The 21,437-nt window shown below is 42.5% G+C and overlaps 3 protein-coding genes across 4 annotated transcripts; 2 read left to right on the top strand and 1 right to left on the bottom strand.

Moving 5' to 3' along the window:
- Positions 1-3,493: 3,493 nt before the first annotated feature.
- On the bottom strand, positions 3,494-4,402 carry LOC6537634 (EF-hand calcium-binding domain-containing protein 1). 2 transcript variants are annotated; one of them, XM_002098143.4, is made up of 3 exons: positions 3,939-4,400; positions 3,776-3,883; positions 3,494-3,722 (listed from the first exon to the last, which is right to left on the bottom strand). In XM_002098143.4, the coding sequence occupies exons 1-3, from the start codon at positions 4,290-4,292 to the stop codon at positions 3,522-3,524; spliced, it is 663 nt and encodes a 220-aa protein (XP_002098179.1). In that variant the 5' UTR covers positions 4,293-4,400; the 3' UTR covers positions 3,494-3,521. The 2 variants fall into 2 exon arrangements, with proteins under 2 accessions (XP_002098179.1, XP_039232196.1); XM_039376262.1 differs by having other exon boundaries at positions 3,640-3,738; positions 3,794-3,883; positions 3,939-4,402.
- An 839-nt stretch (positions 4,403-5,241) lies between these two features.
- On the top strand, positions 5,242-6,329 carry LOC6537633 (EF-hand calcium-binding domain-containing protein 1). The gene is made up of 3 exons (XM_002098142.4): positions 5,242-5,721; positions 5,777-5,887; positions 5,939-6,329. The coding sequence occupies exons 1-3, from the start codon at positions 5,362-5,364 to the stop codon at positions 6,143-6,145; spliced, it is 678 nt and encodes a 225-aa protein (XP_002098178.1). The 5' UTR covers positions 5,242-5,361; the 3' UTR covers positions 6,146-6,329.
- A 253-nt stretch (positions 6,330-6,582) lies between these two features.
- On the top strand, positions 6,583-7,471 carry LOC6537632 (guanylyl cyclase-activating protein 1). The gene is made up of 3 exons (XM_002098141.4): positions 6,583-7,026; positions 7,079-7,186; positions 7,260-7,471. Exons 1-3 carry the CDS (start codon positions 6,667-6,669, stop codon positions 7,443-7,445), a joined length of 654 nt encoding a protein of 217 aa, XP_002098177.2. The 5' UTR covers positions 6,583-6,666; the 3' UTR covers positions 7,446-7,471.
- The last annotated feature ends 13,966 nt before the right edge of the window (positions 7,472-21,437 follow it).

Below are 21,437 nucleotides of genomic sequence, written 5' to 3'. Positions count from 1 at the left end.
TTGGAACTCCCTGGTGAATGGAGAAAGGTAGGGAGTCGCAGGAGTCGCTCTAAAGCATGCTTTAAGATACCACAATTGGAAGAGCGATGGAGAAATAAATTGTTTGCGGGCAATTATTATTTGAGCAGCATTTTAATGATTCCAGCCACTTAGGGCCGTAATTAGAGCATCTTTGGCAGCAAGCGAACCACAACGAAGAACCGCTCCGATTCAGTTGCAGTGGCAAATATAATTTCAATTTTACGATTTTTCAAGTATGAGTTTTCTGCAGCTTTTCCGGCACTCCCCTTTTTAGCCCCCAGCTCTCCCAATTGTCTGGCTTTTGCTTGTGCCAGTTGTGTGCTCCGAAGTGCTTAGTATTAATTCCGGTCCAAAGACAAAGAAAACGAAACAGTGAGCAGCTGCCTGGGGTGGAAATCGTAGTTGGAGATACACTAGTGTCTGTTGGAAAATATGTGGCATACCTGTGCGCGCTTTAAAGTATAATAAATGTCCTTAAAATAAAAATTAATATGGTTCTAAATTATTATACTATGGATATAGGTTACAAAATGGTAAGTGGGTTAAAAATACAAGACAAAAAATATGCTGACACAAATAGAATGTCTAGTCCAAGAACCACGGTACATGTGCAGTTCCAAGTCTAATTCAGTGCAGCACAGTCGTTTGTGGAAGTTGGTCATACTTAATTGGAGCTTGTGTTGCTCCAAATGAGTTTTTCCCCTCCAGTGCCACGTGAGAGATTATGGAGAATATTGTTGCAATACACAATACACAATACAGCACAACAATGGAGCCGCACTCACCCAAGGGTTCGCCGCTCTATCATTAGCACAAAGACCAGGATAATCAAACGACTTCACGTGCCTGAAATGGAATCCGTTTCCGATTTCCTTGCTCGCCCAAAAACCGATTTGATTTGATTTCTCCATGCCGCCGTGTCAAACGTGTTGGGATCCCTTGCCATCGCCATCGCCATCGTCATCGCCCCGAAAAACACATTGGAAAACATTTACATTTGCTCCGACTCGTGCTCGTTAACAAAGGGGATACATATGTATCTCTTAGATACTTGGCTTTTGTGCTCGGAGTTTTTCTTATTCCCTGATGCTTGACTGGATTTAAATGCCGAATTGTCAATGCAGCACACAGCATACAGAGCGCAAGGACATGTGCTCACCTGTATCTGTATCTATAGCTGTATCTCCCGAGTGCGAGGGTGTAATCACTTGTACTTAATATGCAGATGATGACAATGTGACAATCAAACCGATTCCAGGTCGCCTGGCATTCCAGGGTCTCTCTCTCCCTTCGTCCTCCGTCGCCTGATGTTATGTGAATCGAATTATTATTATCATTGTTATCGTTATCGTAAAAGCAAAGGCAGAATGCGCATTTTCCTCTTCCTTCGAAGGCAGATTCGCAGATTTGCCCGGGGCATAAACGCATTAGAGTCCGCCTTGTCGGCACTTTGAATTCTAAAAAGGCAATTTGTTTGCATTATGATTGCCATCTTTCAGTTCGAATTGTTTGTTTTTATTTCGCATTTCTAATGAAAATAAAATATAAAGCTAATTCAGAGAAAGCCAAAATATAGGTATTAGAACAACCGTAAGAAGTCACTTTAATATCCCGAACACAGCGATGTCATTTCATGCTTTCAACTGATTTCAGTTAATCTGTTGAATGTGGAGAATAGTGTCTGTATTGTACCGCTTAAAAAGCATAAATTGTTGCCCAGCGGTGGTTAATCATATTTGAAGCCGAGAGTCGGAGGCCCATCACATGGTAAAAAGATGGTTCTTTTTTGGTCCCACCCACGCTCGCATTGCGCTCATTCCATTTGGAAAATGCACATTTTCATCTGGCATGTGTTAATGCACTGGGCGGCGATCGGAATGCATCTGAGTTTGCGGTATAACTTCATAAAAATGCCAACCGTTTGCACCGCAAGATTTACTGCAGTCGGTAAAAAGTGCGGAGGAAAACAAACCGTTGCCAGTCAAAAGTTTGGCTGCGATAAATGGACTGACGAACGCGAAAGGATAACAGCAGGATATATCGTTCAGGAATACAAATGTGGGGGAGCATGTTTGCTTTTGCCCAATTTGTTGCTGCCCTTTTGCGTTTTTGCTCAGTGGCATTGTTTTTCGGTGGGAGCACACTCCAGCCACAAAAACCAAAGGAAAAAAGGAGCAGGGATCGCTGGCCCTCAGAATTTTAACTGAAATGCAACAGGAGGCCGCGTGTTAACGCTGAAAAGGACAACAAGCCAAGGACCCTTTTGCAGCAAAGTGGCGAAGTCGTGGCGAACTCTGAACTCCAGTATAAAAAAAAAAAAGGGAAGGCGGAGGAGTGGGAGTGGGGCAGCTCCCAGCTGGATGTCGCGGTCACTTTTCATGCTTTCTACTGAGCCTTTTCAGATCCTTTTTTCATTATCCCAGACCGGGTTCGTGCCGCATTTTCTGCACATTTTCTGGTGTGGGCCAGCAACAAATGTCTGGGGTGAAAGTCACGCGCTGAATTTAATGCCCAGCCAATGCCCCGAAAACGAGGCGTGTCAATGACTCTGGGTCACCAAATTGTTGTCCCGGGCAATCCGATTTCTGGCATCTCTCTGATTGCCCCACACAACTTGATGGCCAACATTCAGTTCTGTGCTCTCGATTTCGAGGTTACCCATACGCCTCGTTGCACGCTTAGCAATTGTTAGATTGCTATAAATCTGAAAGGCAACCACAATATAGAACTTATAGTGTCTCTTGTGGGAAATGTTCTTTAACAATTCGCTTAATTGTCGAGGAACTGCCACAAAATTTCAGCTGACAGGAATGGCCTTCGGATATCATCCGTTTATATTTTAGGTTCCGTAAATTCTTTTTTCAGTTTAGTTATTCAGATTCTTCCAGCTTATCATATATGAACTTCAATGCTAACAACAATTAAAAACCAAAGTGTATGTATGTATGTATGTTTTAGAAGCAAACCCCAGATTTCGAAGATCTATTTTGCTTAAAGTGCGAACATTTTGTAATATAGCTATGAAATTCGTTCCCTTTCATCTCCATCCACCATACATATAATTTTTGGGGGAACTTAATTAGAATATTGCTGTGTCTGTGAGTTTTTCTTGTTTTGTCTCCGGAACCCGCATGTGCTGCGCAAATTTAATTGCTCTACAAAGCCGCAAAATAGACAAGCAAAAGTACCCGCACCGCCCACACACAATCGAAAGCCATTTGGAAGGAGTGGAACATGAACACAAGACACAGATTTCGGGACAAGAAAAAATAAAACAACAGTGGAGCCCGCAGTGGCAGTCGCAGTCTGCGGAGGCCATTTCAACTTTTCCCAGTGTGTACTTAATGGAAAATGACTTTATTGTAAGCCGGCGTGCAGGCCTCTAAGCGCCAATTTTCAACACTTGCGCTATTTTATGAAGCCTATCGCAAGCAGGTTGAAAATGTATACAATTATGTAAAATACGAAACAATTTTACACAAAGAAAAGATTTCTTTCTTTTAATATTCAACTTCTGGCGGAAACATAGACTCAATGTTGTGGCAGTACGCCACCAATGATCGGTCCTTGTCATCCGGGAATATTTTACCCAAAAACTCGAGCAGTCCAGGCTGATGGTGTACAATTTCGGCATACTCATCAAACGCAATCACTCCATCCTTGTCGGTGTCGAATTTTCCGAATATAAACTCACACATGTCCTGCTCGAAAACGGTGCTGAAATGTAAACATAATTGTCAGTATAGCAACTCACCGCTCGCAGTTCATTAACCTCGTCTTCGTCATCGCCAGTGAAGAATTTTTCAATGGCCACGCCGACCACCTCGCGATTCAGAACCACCGTGCCACCACTTGTATAAACCTAGAGTCCATAAGGAAATTGTATAAGGAAGTAGTCACGATTACGGAGGAACCACCTCAAATGCGAATTTAATACGCTCCTGCAGATTCCCGGTGAAGAACACGCAGAACAGCCGCATCCAGGCTTCTGGAGAGACTGAGCGGCCGTCTTGCGTGATATTCATCGAGATGCGGTCGATGATGGTGACGTCGAAGATCCCAAAGCTGACGAGGAATAGATTGTACAGTTGGCTGGTGGACATCATGCGGGATCTGTTGTTGAGGGCGTATTTGTAGAACACGATCAGCAGGCTGACTACTTCGCTGGTGGAAAACTCCGTGGAGGCAGCGAATCTCCTGATCAGAGTACTGTACATGGTGAGGAACTTGTTGTTGGCCATGTCATCCAGGGTAAGGTCGATGCGATTCATTGTGTCTCAATGGGAATTGTAAACAAGTAATTATTATTAAAAATGTTTTGAAGAGAGTGCTGTGTAATGGGGCGTGTGTTTCGGGTGTGTGTGATGAAAATGCTTAACTTATGAGGCTCTGGCCTGCTTAAAAGGGTGAGGGTTATGCAAGACAAATTGCAAATAGATTGGGTAAGTCGCAGCCGCGGCCCAAGGATTCGCAGCGAATGTAACGAGCGCAATTTAAAAGCAATAAAACAAGGCCGCGACATAAAAAATACATCAGCCACGCTACATGGACTACATCTGTCCCCCATTTCGAATAAATATTTGAAACAAACCCGCCTGAAATGCCTGAAACGCACAAAGGCTGAGGCTGAAGCAAAAGCTGAAAGCTGTGCGCATGAGAAACGCGAATATAATAATCCAAACAAAAGCGCCGCGATGGGTGTAAAGCCTTCCATGTGGAAATTCAGCGGAAATGGCTGTGTAGCCATTTTGTTTGGGGTAACAAATGTTCGGAATCTTCCTCCCTTTGTTGTGTAATTGTATGCCCCCCCCCCCCCCCTCCAAAGTACACACACTCACACGTGCCACGCCCACCAAAATACCAAAAAAAAAAAAAAAATGAGAAGGCGGCCGAGCAGCTCGACACGGCATAATAACAATAAAATAAGAGGAAAGTGGAAGGAGAAAGGAGAAAGGGCGGCAAGGATTCACGCTCCTTAATGTCTCTACAGTTGACATCGCCAAGTGTTGGCGGATTTACAGCCGAGCTGGGATGGATTTTGGTATAGAGTTTTGATTGATATATTTCTCGTATGGTGTTTGGAAGAGACTTTTGGAATAAATTTCTTAAGTAAGACAAATGACGCGGAAACGAAGTCGGAAACATTTTAATTTTTATAAAATCGCTTAAAGAGGACCACCGCTTATATTTTCAAATTCAAGAAAAGCAGGCACACGAAACATACGCCAACCGCACTAGACACATCCGTTAAATCATTAGAACACCTCGATCAATAAGCATATATTAAAACAAACATTCAGTAGTAACTCATCGTCATTAAGCTGCTAGTTTAGCTGAACCATGGAAAATCTAGACTCCACTATCGATAGCACAGAGAACAGCAGGTTCTCGGCCCTGTACGGCGGATTGATCAAGGAGATCGCTGCAAACTCGAAAATGTCCACCTTGGACATCACCTGTTTGCTCTGCGTTTACTACAAGTTCGTGAGGTTCAACGGACCTGGAGCCAAGCAGATGAAGAAGAATCAGTTCTACCAGATCTACTTGGTGCTCTTCAACGTGGCCAATGTTCAGGTGATTGAACGCTCCCTTCTGGCCATCACAAAGGATACCAAGTATGTTAGTCCACGGGCCTGGATTGATCTCTTTGAGCTGTATACCACCGAGGACCTTGACCGCCGTATGAAGTTTGCCTTCGAAGTGGGTGATAGTTTGTTAAACACTTTTAAAGGGTTTTAATAGGGTTCTTTCTTAGGTGTATGACACCAAGAACACCGGAGTTATCGATCGCGAGCAGGTGGGCGTGGCATGCGAGAAATTCTTCCACGAAGGCGATGACGAGGATGAACTAATTGAGCTTAGAGCGGTAAGCTTACTTATCAATTTAGAATATTTTAATGCGATTTACTGCTCATAGGACATGACTGAATTTATCATGAAGAAGTTTGATGTGGACAAGGATGGAGTCATTTCGTTTGAGGACTACTCCTCAGTTGTTTCCCAACAGCCCGTTTTGGTTGAGTTTTTGGGCTGGCTATTTCCGTCGAACGAAGAAAGGGATCTTATGGCCCATGTTATCAACATGGACTCCATGCTTAATTATTGTAACCCGGACTCAAAATAAGCTTGTCATATGATTAAGCTTAATCGAACGACAGTCCATGAACGAGGATGCCACCTAAGTAGTTGCCCAAATTTTTGTATGATTATAAATTAATCATTAATAATTTTTATAAACATGCTATAATATTTCAAATTTCCACCACTTTGAAAATAAAGCAAATGTTTCGCGTATGCCGTCTGAAAAAGTGCTCTTTAACTTAGTATATGAAAGTCGTTAGAGTATTTTAAACTATCGTTTATACTCTGCAACTGTACCGGAAATATATGGATGAGCATAAAGTACATATTTCCAAAACCCAACACCGAAAAAATTAGGCGCAGGATGCCTTGAAATTTATATGAAATAGTTTTTAAACATTGTCATTTAAAATCAATCGCCAACCAACCACAACACAAAAATAACAAAAAAAATCGGAAAAAAAGTAACACACAAAATAAAAAGTTTAAAAGTAGAAAAAGTAATAAAACACAACCAGTACAAAGAAATAAAAAACTCAAAAAAGAATTAAAAAGAATTTAGTTATGGAAAACCTAGACGCCACCATAGATACCATGGAGAACAGTCGGTTTGCGGCCCTCTACGGGAGTTTGATCAAGGAGTTAACACTAACTTCGGAGTTGTCCCAGACGGACATCACCTGTTTACTCGTCGTTTATTACAAGTTCTCAAAGGCCAATGGACCACAGTGCAAGCAAATGACCAAAAAGCAGTTCTATCAGATCTTCCTGGTGCTCTTCAACGTGGCCAGTGTCCAGGTGATTGAACGCACTCTGCTCGCCATCACAAAGGACACTAAGTATGTCAGCCCCAGGGCCTGGATCCACCTCTTCGATCTCTACACAACCAAGGACATTCATGTGCGAATGCGATTCGCCTTCGAGGTCAGTCCTAATGTTCTTTTGTATATTTGCATTGCAAATTGTATTTCCACAGGTATATGATACCAAAGGCACTGGCGTTATTGATCGTGAGCAAGTCGGCACGGCTTGTGAAAAATTCTTTTACGGTGAAGACGAAGATGAACTTAACGAACTTAAGGCGGTAAGTTTAAGCTTTAAACTTAACTGGTAACCTAAACTTCTGATTGGGTACTAATGACTATTTGATCTTTTAGGACATGACCGAGTTTCTCATGAAGAAGTTTGATCTGGACAAGGACGGAGTCATTTCCTACGAGGACTACTCTACCGTCGTGGAACAGCAGCCAATTTTAGTCGAGTTCTTGGGTTGGTTATTTCCGTCAAAGGAGGACAAAGATCTCATGGCCCATTGCATTAACCTGCAACTTAAACTGAATTAAATATTATGTTGGTGCTCTTCAAAAAAGTTGTTTATTGTTTTTGAATTTAGGTCTAAAAATACCACTTTAAATACTGCTTTTTGACCAGCAGCATGTGAATTAAAGCGGCAACTCCTGGCGTGGCTTAAAGAGGCCTAAGCTCACCTTCATTGCGGGCATGTGTGGTTGGTCCTCGACCCAGTTGAAGGCATCCCATAATTATATGATTCACCACAGCCGCACATTTCACAGTGGATGGGATTCCAGTGCCAGTGTCGGAAGTGGAAGCCGGTTAAGTAGCTCATTAACTTCAATACGTTTGATTACATTACGTACGGTTTTGTGCGGTATTCAGTCCAAACAATTTGAGAATTGTGTGTAATGTGCTCTGCTCCGATTCAATTGGCATTTGCAAGTATTTGGGACACGGCTAAGCCAGTGAATGCTCACGTATTTGGCATGATTTGGCTTGATTTGGCATGATTTGGCATTTATGCAGTGGAATTATGTGATTCGAATTGATTTACATTAATTGCTGCCAGCGGGCGGCTTAGTTTCTCACCAAATCCGCAAATCTGCACTCGACACCATAGTTGAGTCACAGCCACTTCTAGTTTCATTTAAACTACGAAACTACGAAAATGGGTTGGCTTGATCGACTCGCCAGGCTGCAGTTGACAACTTCCAGTGTGGAAACCCCATATAAACGTTCTAAGCCAGCATGTGGCCGCAGGACTTGAGTTGGCCAGAACTCCCGCTTCCCTCAGTTGGCCTTTTGTTGAACAGTCCGCCGTTCGACGTCGGCCGTCGGCTAACATGTTGGAGTCTCGGTGGCATCAACATTAATTATCCCTGATAGTAATCATGCAATTTGTACGTGAGCCTGAGCCTCAACCGAGCTAGCGCTCCTCAGGCCATCGGCATCCATGCTGCTGTCTTTATTGTGGCATTAACAGCAGCATCCGCATGGCCAGCAGCCCCGGCAGCGTCATTACGCTCATTATGGTCGTCAAAGGCGTGCAGGGCGTTCCGCCGGAGGCCATGAGATCCGTGGCAGCGTAGAGCCGGGAAAGTGAAGACCAGTAGAGTTGTCCTAGAGATCCGGGGACAATGCGCGTTTGATGAATTGCGTTAGGACATGTATGTAATTATAATCAATTAAGGTGGGCGGGCAAATGGTGTCCTGCAATTTAGAGCTTTTGAGAGGTGATACATACCTTTGGTTTGCACCTTTGTGTGCTCTTAATATTCATAAGGATAGTTTGATTATTTTTATATTCGATTAAAAATTCCAAATGTCTTTACCCCCGTAAAGCTTAGGTCGAGAAACCCCAATTTCCAAATTGTATCTCGGATATCAGCCGCAGTCCATTGGCAGTCTTTGGTAATGGCGACAAGTGACTTTTGGGCTATCAATGACCAAGCCGAGTTGGCTAAGCAAACAAACCATTTAGCTCAGTGGACAATGCAAACTTTGGGGCCAAACGGGACGGAAAAGTCGACCCGCTGCAATTTTCGATTAAAATTCCAGTTTGCAATTCAATTAAACACTAATTAAAAGACATTTTTCCGCCAAGCGTTCCCTTTGACAACTTGCCTCACTTACTCGCCACTGCCACTTCCTCCACTGCTCCACTCCACTCCTTCACTCCACTCCTCCCCTCCCCTGAGAAATGTCCGTTTTGTCTCCGGCTTTTCCCCGGGGATCTGGGGGCTGTCAAAGCGGCAACGGAAGTTAGGCCACCCACTCGGGATAAGGCGACTCGACAAATGCGCACAAACTGTGATAAATGAAGGCGAATCGAGGGACCGCAGGAAGGTGCGGGAAGATGAAGGACGAGGGCGGGGCTCCTGGCATAATGAATGCCATGGAAGAGCCGGCAAGATAAAACACAAGGAAAGCGAACCGAAGCAAAGGGACACACAGACAGGAGGCCAAGGAATCAAAGCCAAGTATTTTTTGCTGCATTTCTGCACCGGCTTTTGGCTTTGACTTTCTGTGTGACAGTGTAAGCGACTGAGTTAATTTCTGGCCATCTCAAAGCTTCACGGAATTTGAGTTCGTTAAAGTAAATTTCATCTCCACATCTCTCGTTCGTCCTCATTCTCGTCCTCGTACTATTCCGGGTGGCAAATTAGGATGGGAAACACAAACAAACCCGGTTAAGAGGCAATAGCGTTTGCCAATTGTATCTACGGCAGTGGCTGAAAAAATGTTTGTTTTTCTACTTCAGGTTTTTTTGTTTGTGAAAAACTTTGCTGAGTAACATATCTACGTTAAAAGGGTCTGAAAAGGTCATTGTCCCGATATTATAGTAGGTCTCTTTTAGAAAACTTACAGTTGTAGCTTTATGTATTTTCCTCTAGTTCCACAGATCCTTTTACCAATGTTTATAAAGCGTACTATAAGTCCGTATGCCAAGTTTCTTTTCTGTCTTTCCAATCTCAGAGCTTGATAATACTTCAAGCATTCAATATGCTAATTATCAATTCCATTGACTAACAAGCGCACTTCCCAGAATTAATCACCAGAGCTCAGAACTTTGGCTAATTACCCCCTATTTTGTGGCAAATTTTGCAATGCGATACAAAAATGTCGGGCAACTTAGAGCGACTAAGTGAAGCTCCCATCTGAGCGCAGCTCAAAGTCAGGAGCCGTCAAAGGCGGAGCGCTTTCTATTATCCGCTTGGCTGTGCTCGTCAAAGCTCGGAGCGGATGAGCTGGCGGATGCATCCTGGCAGTGGGAGCGAGGTAGATGGTGATTAGGGGTCTCGGGGACTAGCGCCTTGTCCTGGCCAGAAATATTGGATGGCAATTTGTCGGAAACTGCGTAATTGCATCGCAGCTCAATTTTGCAACCCTTTGCCATTTTCCCCTTTTTTTTTTTTGCGCTTTTCGTTCCAAACTTTTTTGCTCTCGACGTCGAACCAGCTAAACGCCTGTATATATCTTTTCATTGACGGCTTAGTTGCATATCATTATGATAAAAGTTCAAATTATTGGCAGTTTTTGTGTTCCCGGCATGGCCAACAACCCTCAGCCCTTCGAAAGTTTTATTTTCTTTTGTTGCCCTTGTAATTGCTATTTTTCGCGGTGCCTCTCAGCGCACTGAGTACGGCAGATGCCGTAATCCGATTTGGGATTGGAAATTCATAGAATTTTCATAAAAAAGCAAACAAACAAAGGAAAAATGAAAACAGTAAAAAGAAACATATACACCAATAATAATTGCCAGGACGTGGCAACGGCAATGCAAACATAAAAAACTCAGAGTACCAACGTGATCCTCGATGGGGAAAAATGCACAAGTGTGTTTGCATAAATTTTGAACTAATTACAATTTTACTGTCCGTCGCATTTCATGCACTCACATACAAAGACACAATCAATGCAAAAGCTATAACAATTTCAAACACAAAAGTAAATACGAAAAACGGGGAAAAGAAGCAACTTTCCAAAAAAATAAAATTTAAGAGCTTGCATATTTGGGAGCCCTTACTTCAAGTTTCTTTTAATGTTTATTAAAGTATTTAAAGTATTTTTATAAAAGTATTTGCGGATGATCGCACCCTTATAACATTTTCCGTTTATAATATCAATTGCACTTTTTCTCTAATCAAAATTAGTAATGCAGCAATTTTCAGCTCTTCTCAGCACTTTCACTTTCTGGTATCATACTTTGAATAGTAATTGTATCCTCCATTTAAAAATCGAATAACCAGCATTCGAGAGTATGCCAAACACGGCAAAGATTACAGATTTTGGGGAGTGCCCTTAATGGCTGGGACTTGGTCCATGGACCCACATTTCCACACACATTTCGATAGGGAAAGGAAATCCCGGAGCTTTGTGTGTGCGTTTGGGCTTTTGGCTTTGTGCTGTTAAACCCATTTGGTGTGCCGAATGCCGAATGCCGTCTGCTCGACCACAGTGGAAACTCATTAATTTATTCTTCGTTTCGTTTGTTGAACTTAAAATAACAGCGTTAATCCGCTTAGCGCTGCCATTCAACTAAAAACAACGCCGAGAACAACAGCTGGTGAAGGCTTTTCGTCTGACTCAATCACTTGTTACACTTTGAAAAAATGCAAGTCTCTTTTAGTTTTAGCTTGACATATATATTTAATTTTTGCATAAGTTATAAACCTAACTTTTTTTGAGTGTCTTGTTTTATAGTTGTGCTGCCATCTCTTTCGCTGACTATATTCCCGTCTCTTTCGCCGGCGGTGTTTCGGCATTCAGTGGACTGCGGTTTCCACTGGCAATGACGATGGCGATGGTGATGGCGATGGCGATGGCGATGGCTATGACGATGACGATGACAGTGACGCCTACAAACAAAATGAATTAAGGAAACCGCAATGACATAGTTACAGTGGCAAACTCAGACACACTCACACCGAGGACTGGCGGACTTATCCATAAGTGTGTGTGTGTGTGTTTGGGCCAGCTCTCAAGTTTTAAGCTGACTTCAAGTTGTTGGCGAACTCCGTTACACGAAGTCAAGTAATGACCCGTAAGCCATTGGAGGAAGCACTTGGCAGTGGTTTTAACTCTAAAATGCAAGTAAAACTTTAATCCCCCGAAAATAAATTTCCGGAAATTCGTTACCTTTCTTAATATCAATATATTGAGCTCAGGGATCCATGTTTGGGTTTTGTATTCATGCAAAGCTTTAAACACACAAGCAAATCTATATATAAATACATATGTATACATATGATTATAAATATCTTGGCATCACCTTTTTTTTTGGGTCTGGCGAACAACTTAACGTGCATAATTTCATTTTTTCTACATTTTCAAACTCGTAGGTCTCCTAAGACAATCGAAATTCGATAATATTCGTGTGGGAGAAAGGATAACAAGAGAAAGGAAGCGATGGTGCTGTAACCAAGGAAAGTGCCGCAGGACACACAAACGGGTCAGCAAGTGGAACAAGTTGGGTGCCAGAGCGAAAGCCCATCAAAATAAACTACAGCTTAGCTTTGAAATTCGATGACAGAATTGGAATATGTGGAGCCTGTGGGGATACGAAATAAAGAGTATAAAAAACAGTATATGCCCCGAATGCATGCTAAATGGAGAATTTACGTAAATGGATTTCTAGGCATTTTCGCATTTTGGCCTGGGAATTGAATATAAACTTTGTCCGTCTCGCCCTCTCTCTCTCTCTCTCTCTATCTATCTCTCTCTGTCCGTCCCTGTCTCTGAGCCTGTGTCCTTTTCTGTCCATCGCAGAACAAGCCGACATGTGAGTGTGCGAGTGTGTGGGTGTGCGGTGCGTGTGCGTGTGGTGTACCAACATTAATAGGCCAAGTTTAGGCAAAGATTTCGTTTTATTATGTGCAAATTTATGAAAGCCTTTGGGGCCAGGACCCCAGCATTTTAATCGTTGCTCCTTACTGAAGGCCCTGGCATTTATGTGCAATTGTATATGTACTTGCAGCCCACTGCCCTGCGATCCGGCCACTTTGCCAGCCAGTGGGCTGCGGTGAAGGAATAATTGGATATCCTTGTTACTTATTTACAGTCCTTTCTGGGCACTGCACTGCAACTGGCCCACTCTGACAGCTCCGACTCGGACTTGGACTCTTGGATTTGGTCTCGGACTTGCAGCTCCGAGGACTGCGACTGACGTTGACGTTTGCTAGCTTTTCAAAATGCTTTAAGTAAGTTTAATGGCTTCCCTAAGCTGCCCCGAAAGTGCTGCAAAGTATCCAGGCAATGGTGCAAGCTGGGCCGTAAATGTTTCACTGGATGGGGGTTGTACATTTCCTACTAGGCAACCATTATATACCCTATGCATTTCCTTCTACTGATGGGATACTATTTTGTGAGTGATTAAGTTTCTGATTAAGTTTAAAATATATTGGTCCACTAGTTAAATATGATATTGCAAATCTCTTATTATTTGTAATCTTAATTGTTCTCCATATTTAAAAGGAATTATCTTTATGGTGAGTTATATACTCTAAAGCACCCTTTCAATTTTCACCATCACCTCTCCCAATAGCAAACATCTGTTGACTTTATTTATTATCCTGTGCCATCCACTGGGTCAATGATACGTGCCTCGGGCAGTGTGTCTTCCAATGCACTGTAAAATTCAGTAGATTGCTTCCCATGTTTGTATCCTGCTTTCCTCGTGCCGTCCACACCCGCTGCAGAAATCCGGCAGGATGACAAACAAAGACGGCACTTTCAGATATTTTTTCACCAATTCACAGCGCTTCCGTGTTTAGCAGTTCTCGGTTGCTGTTGCTTCCTTTGCTTCCTCCCTGCACCCTGCTCCTCGCAACGTTCCTCCATCCTCGCCCACACTCCTCACTATTTCGATGCGCTTTTCCAGCCCGCAGGATTTTAGCTCGGAACGAAGAAGAGGTCGTTCAGCAGGGGCGACAATCTCAAATGGGAATTAGCGCGGTCTGTAATAAGGATCCCCGACGCAATCGCCGGGCGCACAATCATTGGTCTGTGTAAACCTGCACTTAGCGTGGTCATCGGGAGTCCTGCGAGTCCTGAATTTAGCGGATACGCCACCGTGCATCCCAGCTGGGCGCAATTGGTGGCACGCTTTGGGTGGCTTTCGCCTCGCCGGCTAATTCCCAAATGGATGTTTGGTGTAAGTCGAGCCGTTTCGCCCCTTACCTTTTACAGGGTACTCGGGGCACTAAGGGACTTACTATGCTAGCGTAAAGCTCTTACAAGGCAATGCATTATTTATGCTTCGGGTAGTTAAGGTGACTTATCAAATGCAGCAACTAAATACATTTAATTAGGACGAATAAAGACCAAAAAAAATCTATTACTTTAAGCACAAAAAACCTATTAAAAAAAACCTTTTATTATTTATTTACAAATAATTCATGTTATTTAATTTTAAAATAATACCAGTTACATATATTTTGCAATAAATGGATTTTGTCAACTGCAGTTCTAACTAAGGTTGCAAAGTATTAAAAAAAATTAAATATACCAATGTAAATGTAATTTTCTGTTGGTCTGAAAAGCACTGGGTATCCCACAGTTGGATCACTTCCCTTCGTCCTACTTAGATCTCTCCACTCGGGCATTCCTGTCGCCACTCGCCATTGTTCGCAGCTTTGGCCGCGTCCCCTTTATGTTTTGCTTAATTTCTCTTTGGCTTGCTTTTGTTTTTGTGGCGGCTCTGGGTCCAGTCTTAGATCCAGCGTAATTACGTTGCTTGTTATTGTTGACAAAGTCATCGCCATTGCCGTCACCATTCCCATCGCCATCGAGTCCCTCCTCTGCAGATTTTGAGTCCCAACTCGAGTCGCACATTGTTGCTTATTTCTGCTTAAAACTTAATGACACTTTTAGTTAATTATCGCGGTGGATTTGCAAAATTAAGCGATTTGGGCATGATTACAAGGGATTATGTGGCCAGATTTTTTTCCAGTCCTCCTTTTAAGCCCTCGGCCGCAGTGGTTGAAGGACCTGGGACAGCAGATTTCCCTTTTGATGGCGTTTAAATGAATTCCTCCTTTTCGGTTAAACACAATTTGCCATTTATTTAAAATGTTTGTTTTAAAGGTAGCTTGGATCTTAACCGTGGGCCCTTAACATTTTATTTTCTTTGTTCATGTTCTTCGACCAAGAGTGCAGCAAGGCCAACTTGAGCAAATAATTTGTGCGTTAAGCTTAACGCAAGCCCACACACAAAAAAGCAAAAACGTGAAACCGCAGGAGAAACTTTTTAGACAACAAGTTCGCAAACTTTTCACAAATTCTGCAAGTCCTAGCAGCGGCAGTGGAGAAAAAGGATGTTCGCAAAAATGCCGAATGTCGATGTGGATGTGGATGTGGATGTGGCTGCAGATGCGGATGAGAATGCGGCAACTTGTATTTGGCCACTTAGACAACGAACGAGTTAAAATTTATAGGTATTTCGGCCAAAATCTCGCCGAGTATAAACCACTTAGGCTGGGGCCCCGAAAGTGGGCGTGGCCAGCCACTTTTCGAGCATTCTCTTACCTCGAAGCAGGCAGCACTTTTGGCTGCCGCTGCACTACCAGCGCATAAATCAGCCATGAAGAGCAGCCAAGTACCAGGACGCCAGCTCACGCGTGTGTGGTTATGTGAGTGTCCACGTTCGTGTTACCAAAAGGCAGGTGGCACAGCCGAAATGGTTCTTAAGAATGCCAAGATATGCTTAACTGCAGTTGAAACACCTACATACCCAGTGGTTTAATTTGGTCCTCTAAATGGTCAACTAAAGTTTCTTAAGTGCAATTAACGCGTATAAAATATACATTAAGATAATATCTCACAAGTAATGGTTAACTTTATCAGCTATCGTAAAAAACCATTGATATCAAAACTAAATTTCATTTTCCATTTATTTAAAATATTTATATTTATAAAAGATTTAAGTTAAATGAGTTTAGTTTTGTTAAGCAAAATCATAACAATTCATAATAGTTTTAAGTGCAAACAATGCCTTTAAAAAACCAAACGTCCCATCTTAAAACTAAATATCCTTTTTAAAGCAGCTTTAATTCCTGTACCGACTCTTTTACAGCGTCTTAATCTTCTTGTTTTGAGTAAAATTTTGCATGTATTTCATTGTGCTCACTTCTCACTACATTGCCTTTTAAGCGGGAAAATTGAAGCCAAACGATAAATATAGCGAGTAACAATAAATTGTGAAACTCAACAAACAAACAAGAGCGACGTACAAAGGCCCTGGAACTAGGAGAGCCCTCACCCGTAGGCTTCAGGCAAATAATAAAGAAGATTTCATTTATTTTCTGTGGTCATCCAGGTGGAGTGGTCTGGCTCGCCTTTTCGAGTGCTCGAGTGGCGGGAAAAAATCAGCATAGAACTGCATCGAAAAGGGTGGCCAAAATGGGGTAATAGGTGGGTTGGGTACTGGGCTTGGGTGCTGGGCACCTGTAAGTGGATCCAGATCCAACATGACTTGCATTTGCATACAAAGAGCTTTTACTGTACTTCTGCCGTTGTCATTTCTTTATTGCACTCCTGCCCCATTGAAAGAATAGCACACACATGTCCAGCCGCTTATGCATGCAACTTTGTCATGTATGTGTGGAATGACAGGCTATTTAATAGTTACCTGTTCTTTGGCCACACGGCTCCTCATCTTCCGCAATGAAGTTTACGAAACTTCCAAAGAATAGCTTTGAAATGTGCTTGGAAGGAATTTCTGAATGCGGTCAGACTTTGTGGATGTGGAGCATGTTACGCAAACAAAGCATAAACCACTTTTAGTTGATAACATCGACGAATGTTGCATTTTCGTAGCATACTTTTTGGGTTACTCGAGTGTGTGGATTACAAATAAAACGAAATCTGCATTAAACGTATGCGAACGTGTCTGTTGGATCTTTCTATTTGAAAGGAGAATGTGTAACACCCCTGTAAGGTAGTCAAAGAACTACTGGCTTAGGGTGATGTTAAATCTACTCAATTAAATTAATTTCATCTGAAAATATCTAAGAGATTTATGCAACAATATTTAATGAATCCGTTCATCCGTTACGTTCATCCGCAGGCTGCTAAATACCATAAAGTGGCTGCCAGGCACAGTGTGTGTTCCATGTGTGTTTTCTTAGCCACCCATGAGCTGGATTTGGATATGGTACATGGACATACCAATATGTTCTGGTATATTTGCGTTAAGGCCTAACAATCTGTTGCCGCCGAAAAGTCCTTGCGACTTCTTCTTTCACTTTCCCCTCGCTGTTTGCTAATTTTGCTAATTTATTGTCAGGTTATCGATGATATGCAGTGCCAAATGAATTATTTAAATGCTCAGGACAGCATAGGTTGCTACCTGAAGTGTATTTCCATTGTTATACTTAGGGTATTACTAACCAGAAAATAGACTAAGCTTATTAATTTAAGTTGGTCGCGTATGAGGCTTGCCTGATCTAGTTACTGAGACATGCGCAGCATTAAGAACCGCGCCGGATCTCTAGTGGATTGTTCGATCCTATCTATGACCGGAAATTAGGCTGGCCTTGCAATTTTCCTTGGTTCGACTTTAGTCGGGAAGTCGCTCACTTGAGAGGATTTTTCGGGGGACAACATCGTAAACAGCTGCGACAGATTCCTTTGAGTCCCTGTCTTGTGCCCAATGGACATCCGGCGACGGTTAAATAATTTAATTTTTCACCACCCGCTTTTTTCTTTTTTGGTGCACCCAACTTGGCCAGGAACTCATCGGCGTCCATTGGCAGCAGCTATATACAATTTATACAGCCGGGCTGCTGCCCGTGGATAGAGCTGGTTCCGACTGGTCCTGGCTCTGAGCGAGAGCATTGAGGCTCATCCGAGCAGAAACTTGGCAAACAAAACCGGATGCGTGGGCAAAGGATCTGGGGGACGTCTTCAAGTTTAAGTTGCCCGGAAATTGTCTGTTGTAGCGATATCCTGCAGCGTTTTTATATTCGCGTTATGAACTTGTGTCCGTCCGGGAATTTCTGTGCGTGTGTTTGAGTTTGGATGGATTAATAGCAGCAACGTCTGCCGCACGCGCTGATCCCAATGGAAGCTCCCCAGTCCAAAATAAGAGGTCCTGAATGCGCCTCCTGCCCCGGACACTTCCTCACTTCCTCACTTCCTTACCTTTAGCTTCATCATGGTCATCATAATTTTCGCCACTTTTATTCCTACTCTGTTGGTGTCTTTTAGCTTTGTCCGTTTGTTTGTTTGTTTGCTCCGTTTTTCCTGCTTTTTACCGTGTGCGTGTCTTGCGAAAGTTTTAATTAATTTTCATATTTTGCGCAGAGGAAGTGTCCGAGTAAGATGCGGCAAAATGCCCTGGGGCGTTTCCTAAAGTGAAATTTACCTTTAGGGCAGCGGGGACTGGACAGGTTCATCTGAGCCTTGAGCTATTTCAGTTTGTTAGTTTTGCGATAAATTCCAAAAATGGAATACCACACAACAGTTGGGTAATCGAACACTTACAATTTTACAAGGAGATTGCTAACAGCAAATAATAAACTACTTTATTAAAACATATTATCAAATATTTATATATTTATGTATGTAATGTACCTGGCTCTTAACAGAAAAAGCAATCAATAAAGAGCTTTTTTTTAAAATTAATTAACATCTTTATTTAATATTATTCAGGAACAGGTCAATTAAAGCCTTTAACCTAAATGTTGTCTTAAGTAAATAATCTCTTAATTATAAAATATAATTTGTTTTCATCTTAATATATAGGAATAGGTCAAATTTCGAGTAGTGAGGTTTCAGGTAAATAATATATTCATACTATCATCTTAGAAGCAGCCCAAAATGTCTTCTTTTGAGCCTGCGAATTGGGATAGCCCCCTGTAATCTCCGGGCGAGACGAATAAAAAAATGTGCTATCGTGCGGTTACCTATTTTTATGCAACTCTGACTCTGCTCGGAATTTGGTTAGCAGCTTCGCCGGAACGTGCTCATCCTCTCAAGAGCTGATGAAATTGCTGCTAACAATGGTGAAATCTAGCAGAGCAAAACGGATGTTCATTTGGCATTTGGCCTCCACACACACACACTTTCCGGATGCCAACGGCCAAGGAATGTTTCCGGAATTATTTACCGAAGCAAATGCAGCCGAGATGCACATTAAATGGCAAAATTTATAAGCACAACGCACTGACGCCGAAATCTCTTTGCGTTCGCCTGCTGCGTTACTGTTGTCGTCGAGGTGCACTTTATGACGTCTCCTCAGTCGCATTTGGGATTTGGCAGGGTCGTCGTGAAAGAGCCCATCTAGGTTAGCCGTTCGGTTGGCTGGACAGCTTTATCTGCGGCGAAAGTGGCTGATATTTTTGGGTGGAGAGCGGCGATGCAGTACGCACACATTTTTGGCTTCCGTTCTAAAATTGCACAGTGGGTTGGGGTAGCATAGCTAGTTTTGATTTCCTTTAAAAGTGTAACTAAGAATAAACGTATAACGAACAACGTTTTTTAACTCCTACAGAAATACAACACTTTTATTATTAATTTCTATCAATTTATTTTGTGACTATGGGGTTCCATTTCCCCTGATTTAGAACTTGGGTGTTTGTGGCTTGTATTCGTTTCCACCCGGGACCTCAGCGCCATTTCCATTTTTCATCCCTGAAACTTGTCTTGCTGCGATGATCGCAGCGCTTTTACCATCATCAGACGGCCATCCTCGTCCTTATCGCCTTCCCATTCGCATCCCAAAGTCGCTGTCCTGGCCATTGTCGTTCATCCTGCGCCCTTATCGTTCAGACTCTCGCAAGCCGCCGCTGACTCTAAATAATCCTTTCCATGCGACACAAAAAATAAAGGAACACACAGAGAACAGTGGCAGCCGCCGCAGATGAGACGAGTTCGCTGGCCGAGGGGGACATTGCGAGCGGGGAGCTGTAAAATCCAAGTTAGTGCGCATAAATCAAGCCTTTAAAACGTGCCTCGCAACCGGAATGTCCGCCAAGAAAGGATGCAGTCCACCCACCACCACCACCACCACCACCGCCCACTCGGCTCTGCACCACCCGCTCCACAGCTGCTCCACTCTTCCGCAGCCACAACGTCGTCGCAGCCATCGACGTTGGCCCAGAAGTTGTGGTGATTCAGTTTTCCGTATGCAATTTTATGCAACTGTGGCACATCCGCCTCTTTTTCCATGGAATAGCCTCCCATCCTCCCATCCCCGACTCGCATGAGATACCCAACCCAGCCTGCGGTCGCATGTCTGAAATTGTTTACAACTGCATAAAATTTATAATCTTGAAGAATTTATATATTTATTTATTCCAAGTCGTTCATTACTGGCCAGGAGCAGCAGGGAAACCAAATCGGGAACACATAGCATATGGAAGTGCGTTGTTCTAGGTGTTTGAATTCTTTTTGCAACAGAAATTTAGACACATCAATTGTGTTAATTGGATATTTTTCAGCGCCGAAAACCATAAAGCCTGTCAAATTATTATTATATATCTTGATTTGCCGTAATTATTATTGAAGCGCTTGCAATATTCAGTCAAAGCTCTGCACTCTCAGGGCTTACATTTTAATTAAATTTCGATTGCGCATTGCCGGGGGAATTGCAAACAATGCAGAGACTGAACACTTTGCTATGATGAATTACAAAAATAATTACAAATATCAAATCAAAGAAAACAAATTCCCACAACGTCGCACAACACGCAACATCAACACATCTTAGGTGTAAATCCAATAGTAATTGAATTTCTTTGAAAATATTCAAATGAAATTGTCAATTACCATAAGCACTCGAAAGTCAGTTATTTGAATTCAATTACCAAAAAATGTTGTTAGCTTATTGTGTTTGTGTTTGTCCAAATAAAATCACACATCAAATGGCAAGGCATCAATGGGCCACTTACAAATTTTTTGAGACAACAACCTAACAGCTTTTAGCTGTGTGAAAATGCAGTGTAATTGCATTAAAATCCCAGAAGTTGGCAAAAGTGCTGAGAAATTTTGGGCTCCACTTACTCCATTTACTCCACTTCTCCGATTGCAGGAGGGGAATATTTTCATTTGGATCATTTCCATGAGGAAAACGAAAGTGAAGACAAACGATACTCGTGCGAGGGAATACATTAAAATGAGAGTTCCTTTGACCGTGTCAGTAGTGAAAGCCCGCTACTTGCATTATACATATTCATGCAATGAACTTTTATATCTGGATCCATAACATTTCGTAGCTGTATGGGATGCTGTTAAAAGTATGTTTAGGAAATGTCAGGGAGTGATTTTGCATATTAATTCAAAAAGGAAAGCGGTATTCTAGATTCTTGGATGCAGGAGGAAGATTATGTGCTTCCAAGCCAAAGTATTACCCATATTCGTGATCAGAATCACAACCGAGTAGTTGCACTTCCACCAGCTGAGTAACGGGTATCAGATAGTCGGAAAACTCGACTATAGCATACTCTTTGGTTTTAATATAATTGTTGTAAAATTCTTGAATCGACGCCTCTCCGGAATTCTGTTGTTAAATCCATTTGCACCTGGCTGACTTTTTACTT

This window comes from Drosophila yakuba, chromosome 3R (genome assembly GCF_016746365.2).
Source record: "Drosophila yakuba strain Tai18E2 chromosome 3R, Prin_Dyak_Tai18E2_2.1, whole genome shotgun sequence".
Lineage (NCBI taxonomy): Eukaryota > Metazoa > Arthropoda > Insecta > Diptera > Drosophilidae > Drosophila > Drosophila yakuba.
The sequence above is the reverse complement of the archived record's forward strand: the minus strand, read 5'-3'. Positions and strand labels throughout refer to the sequence as shown.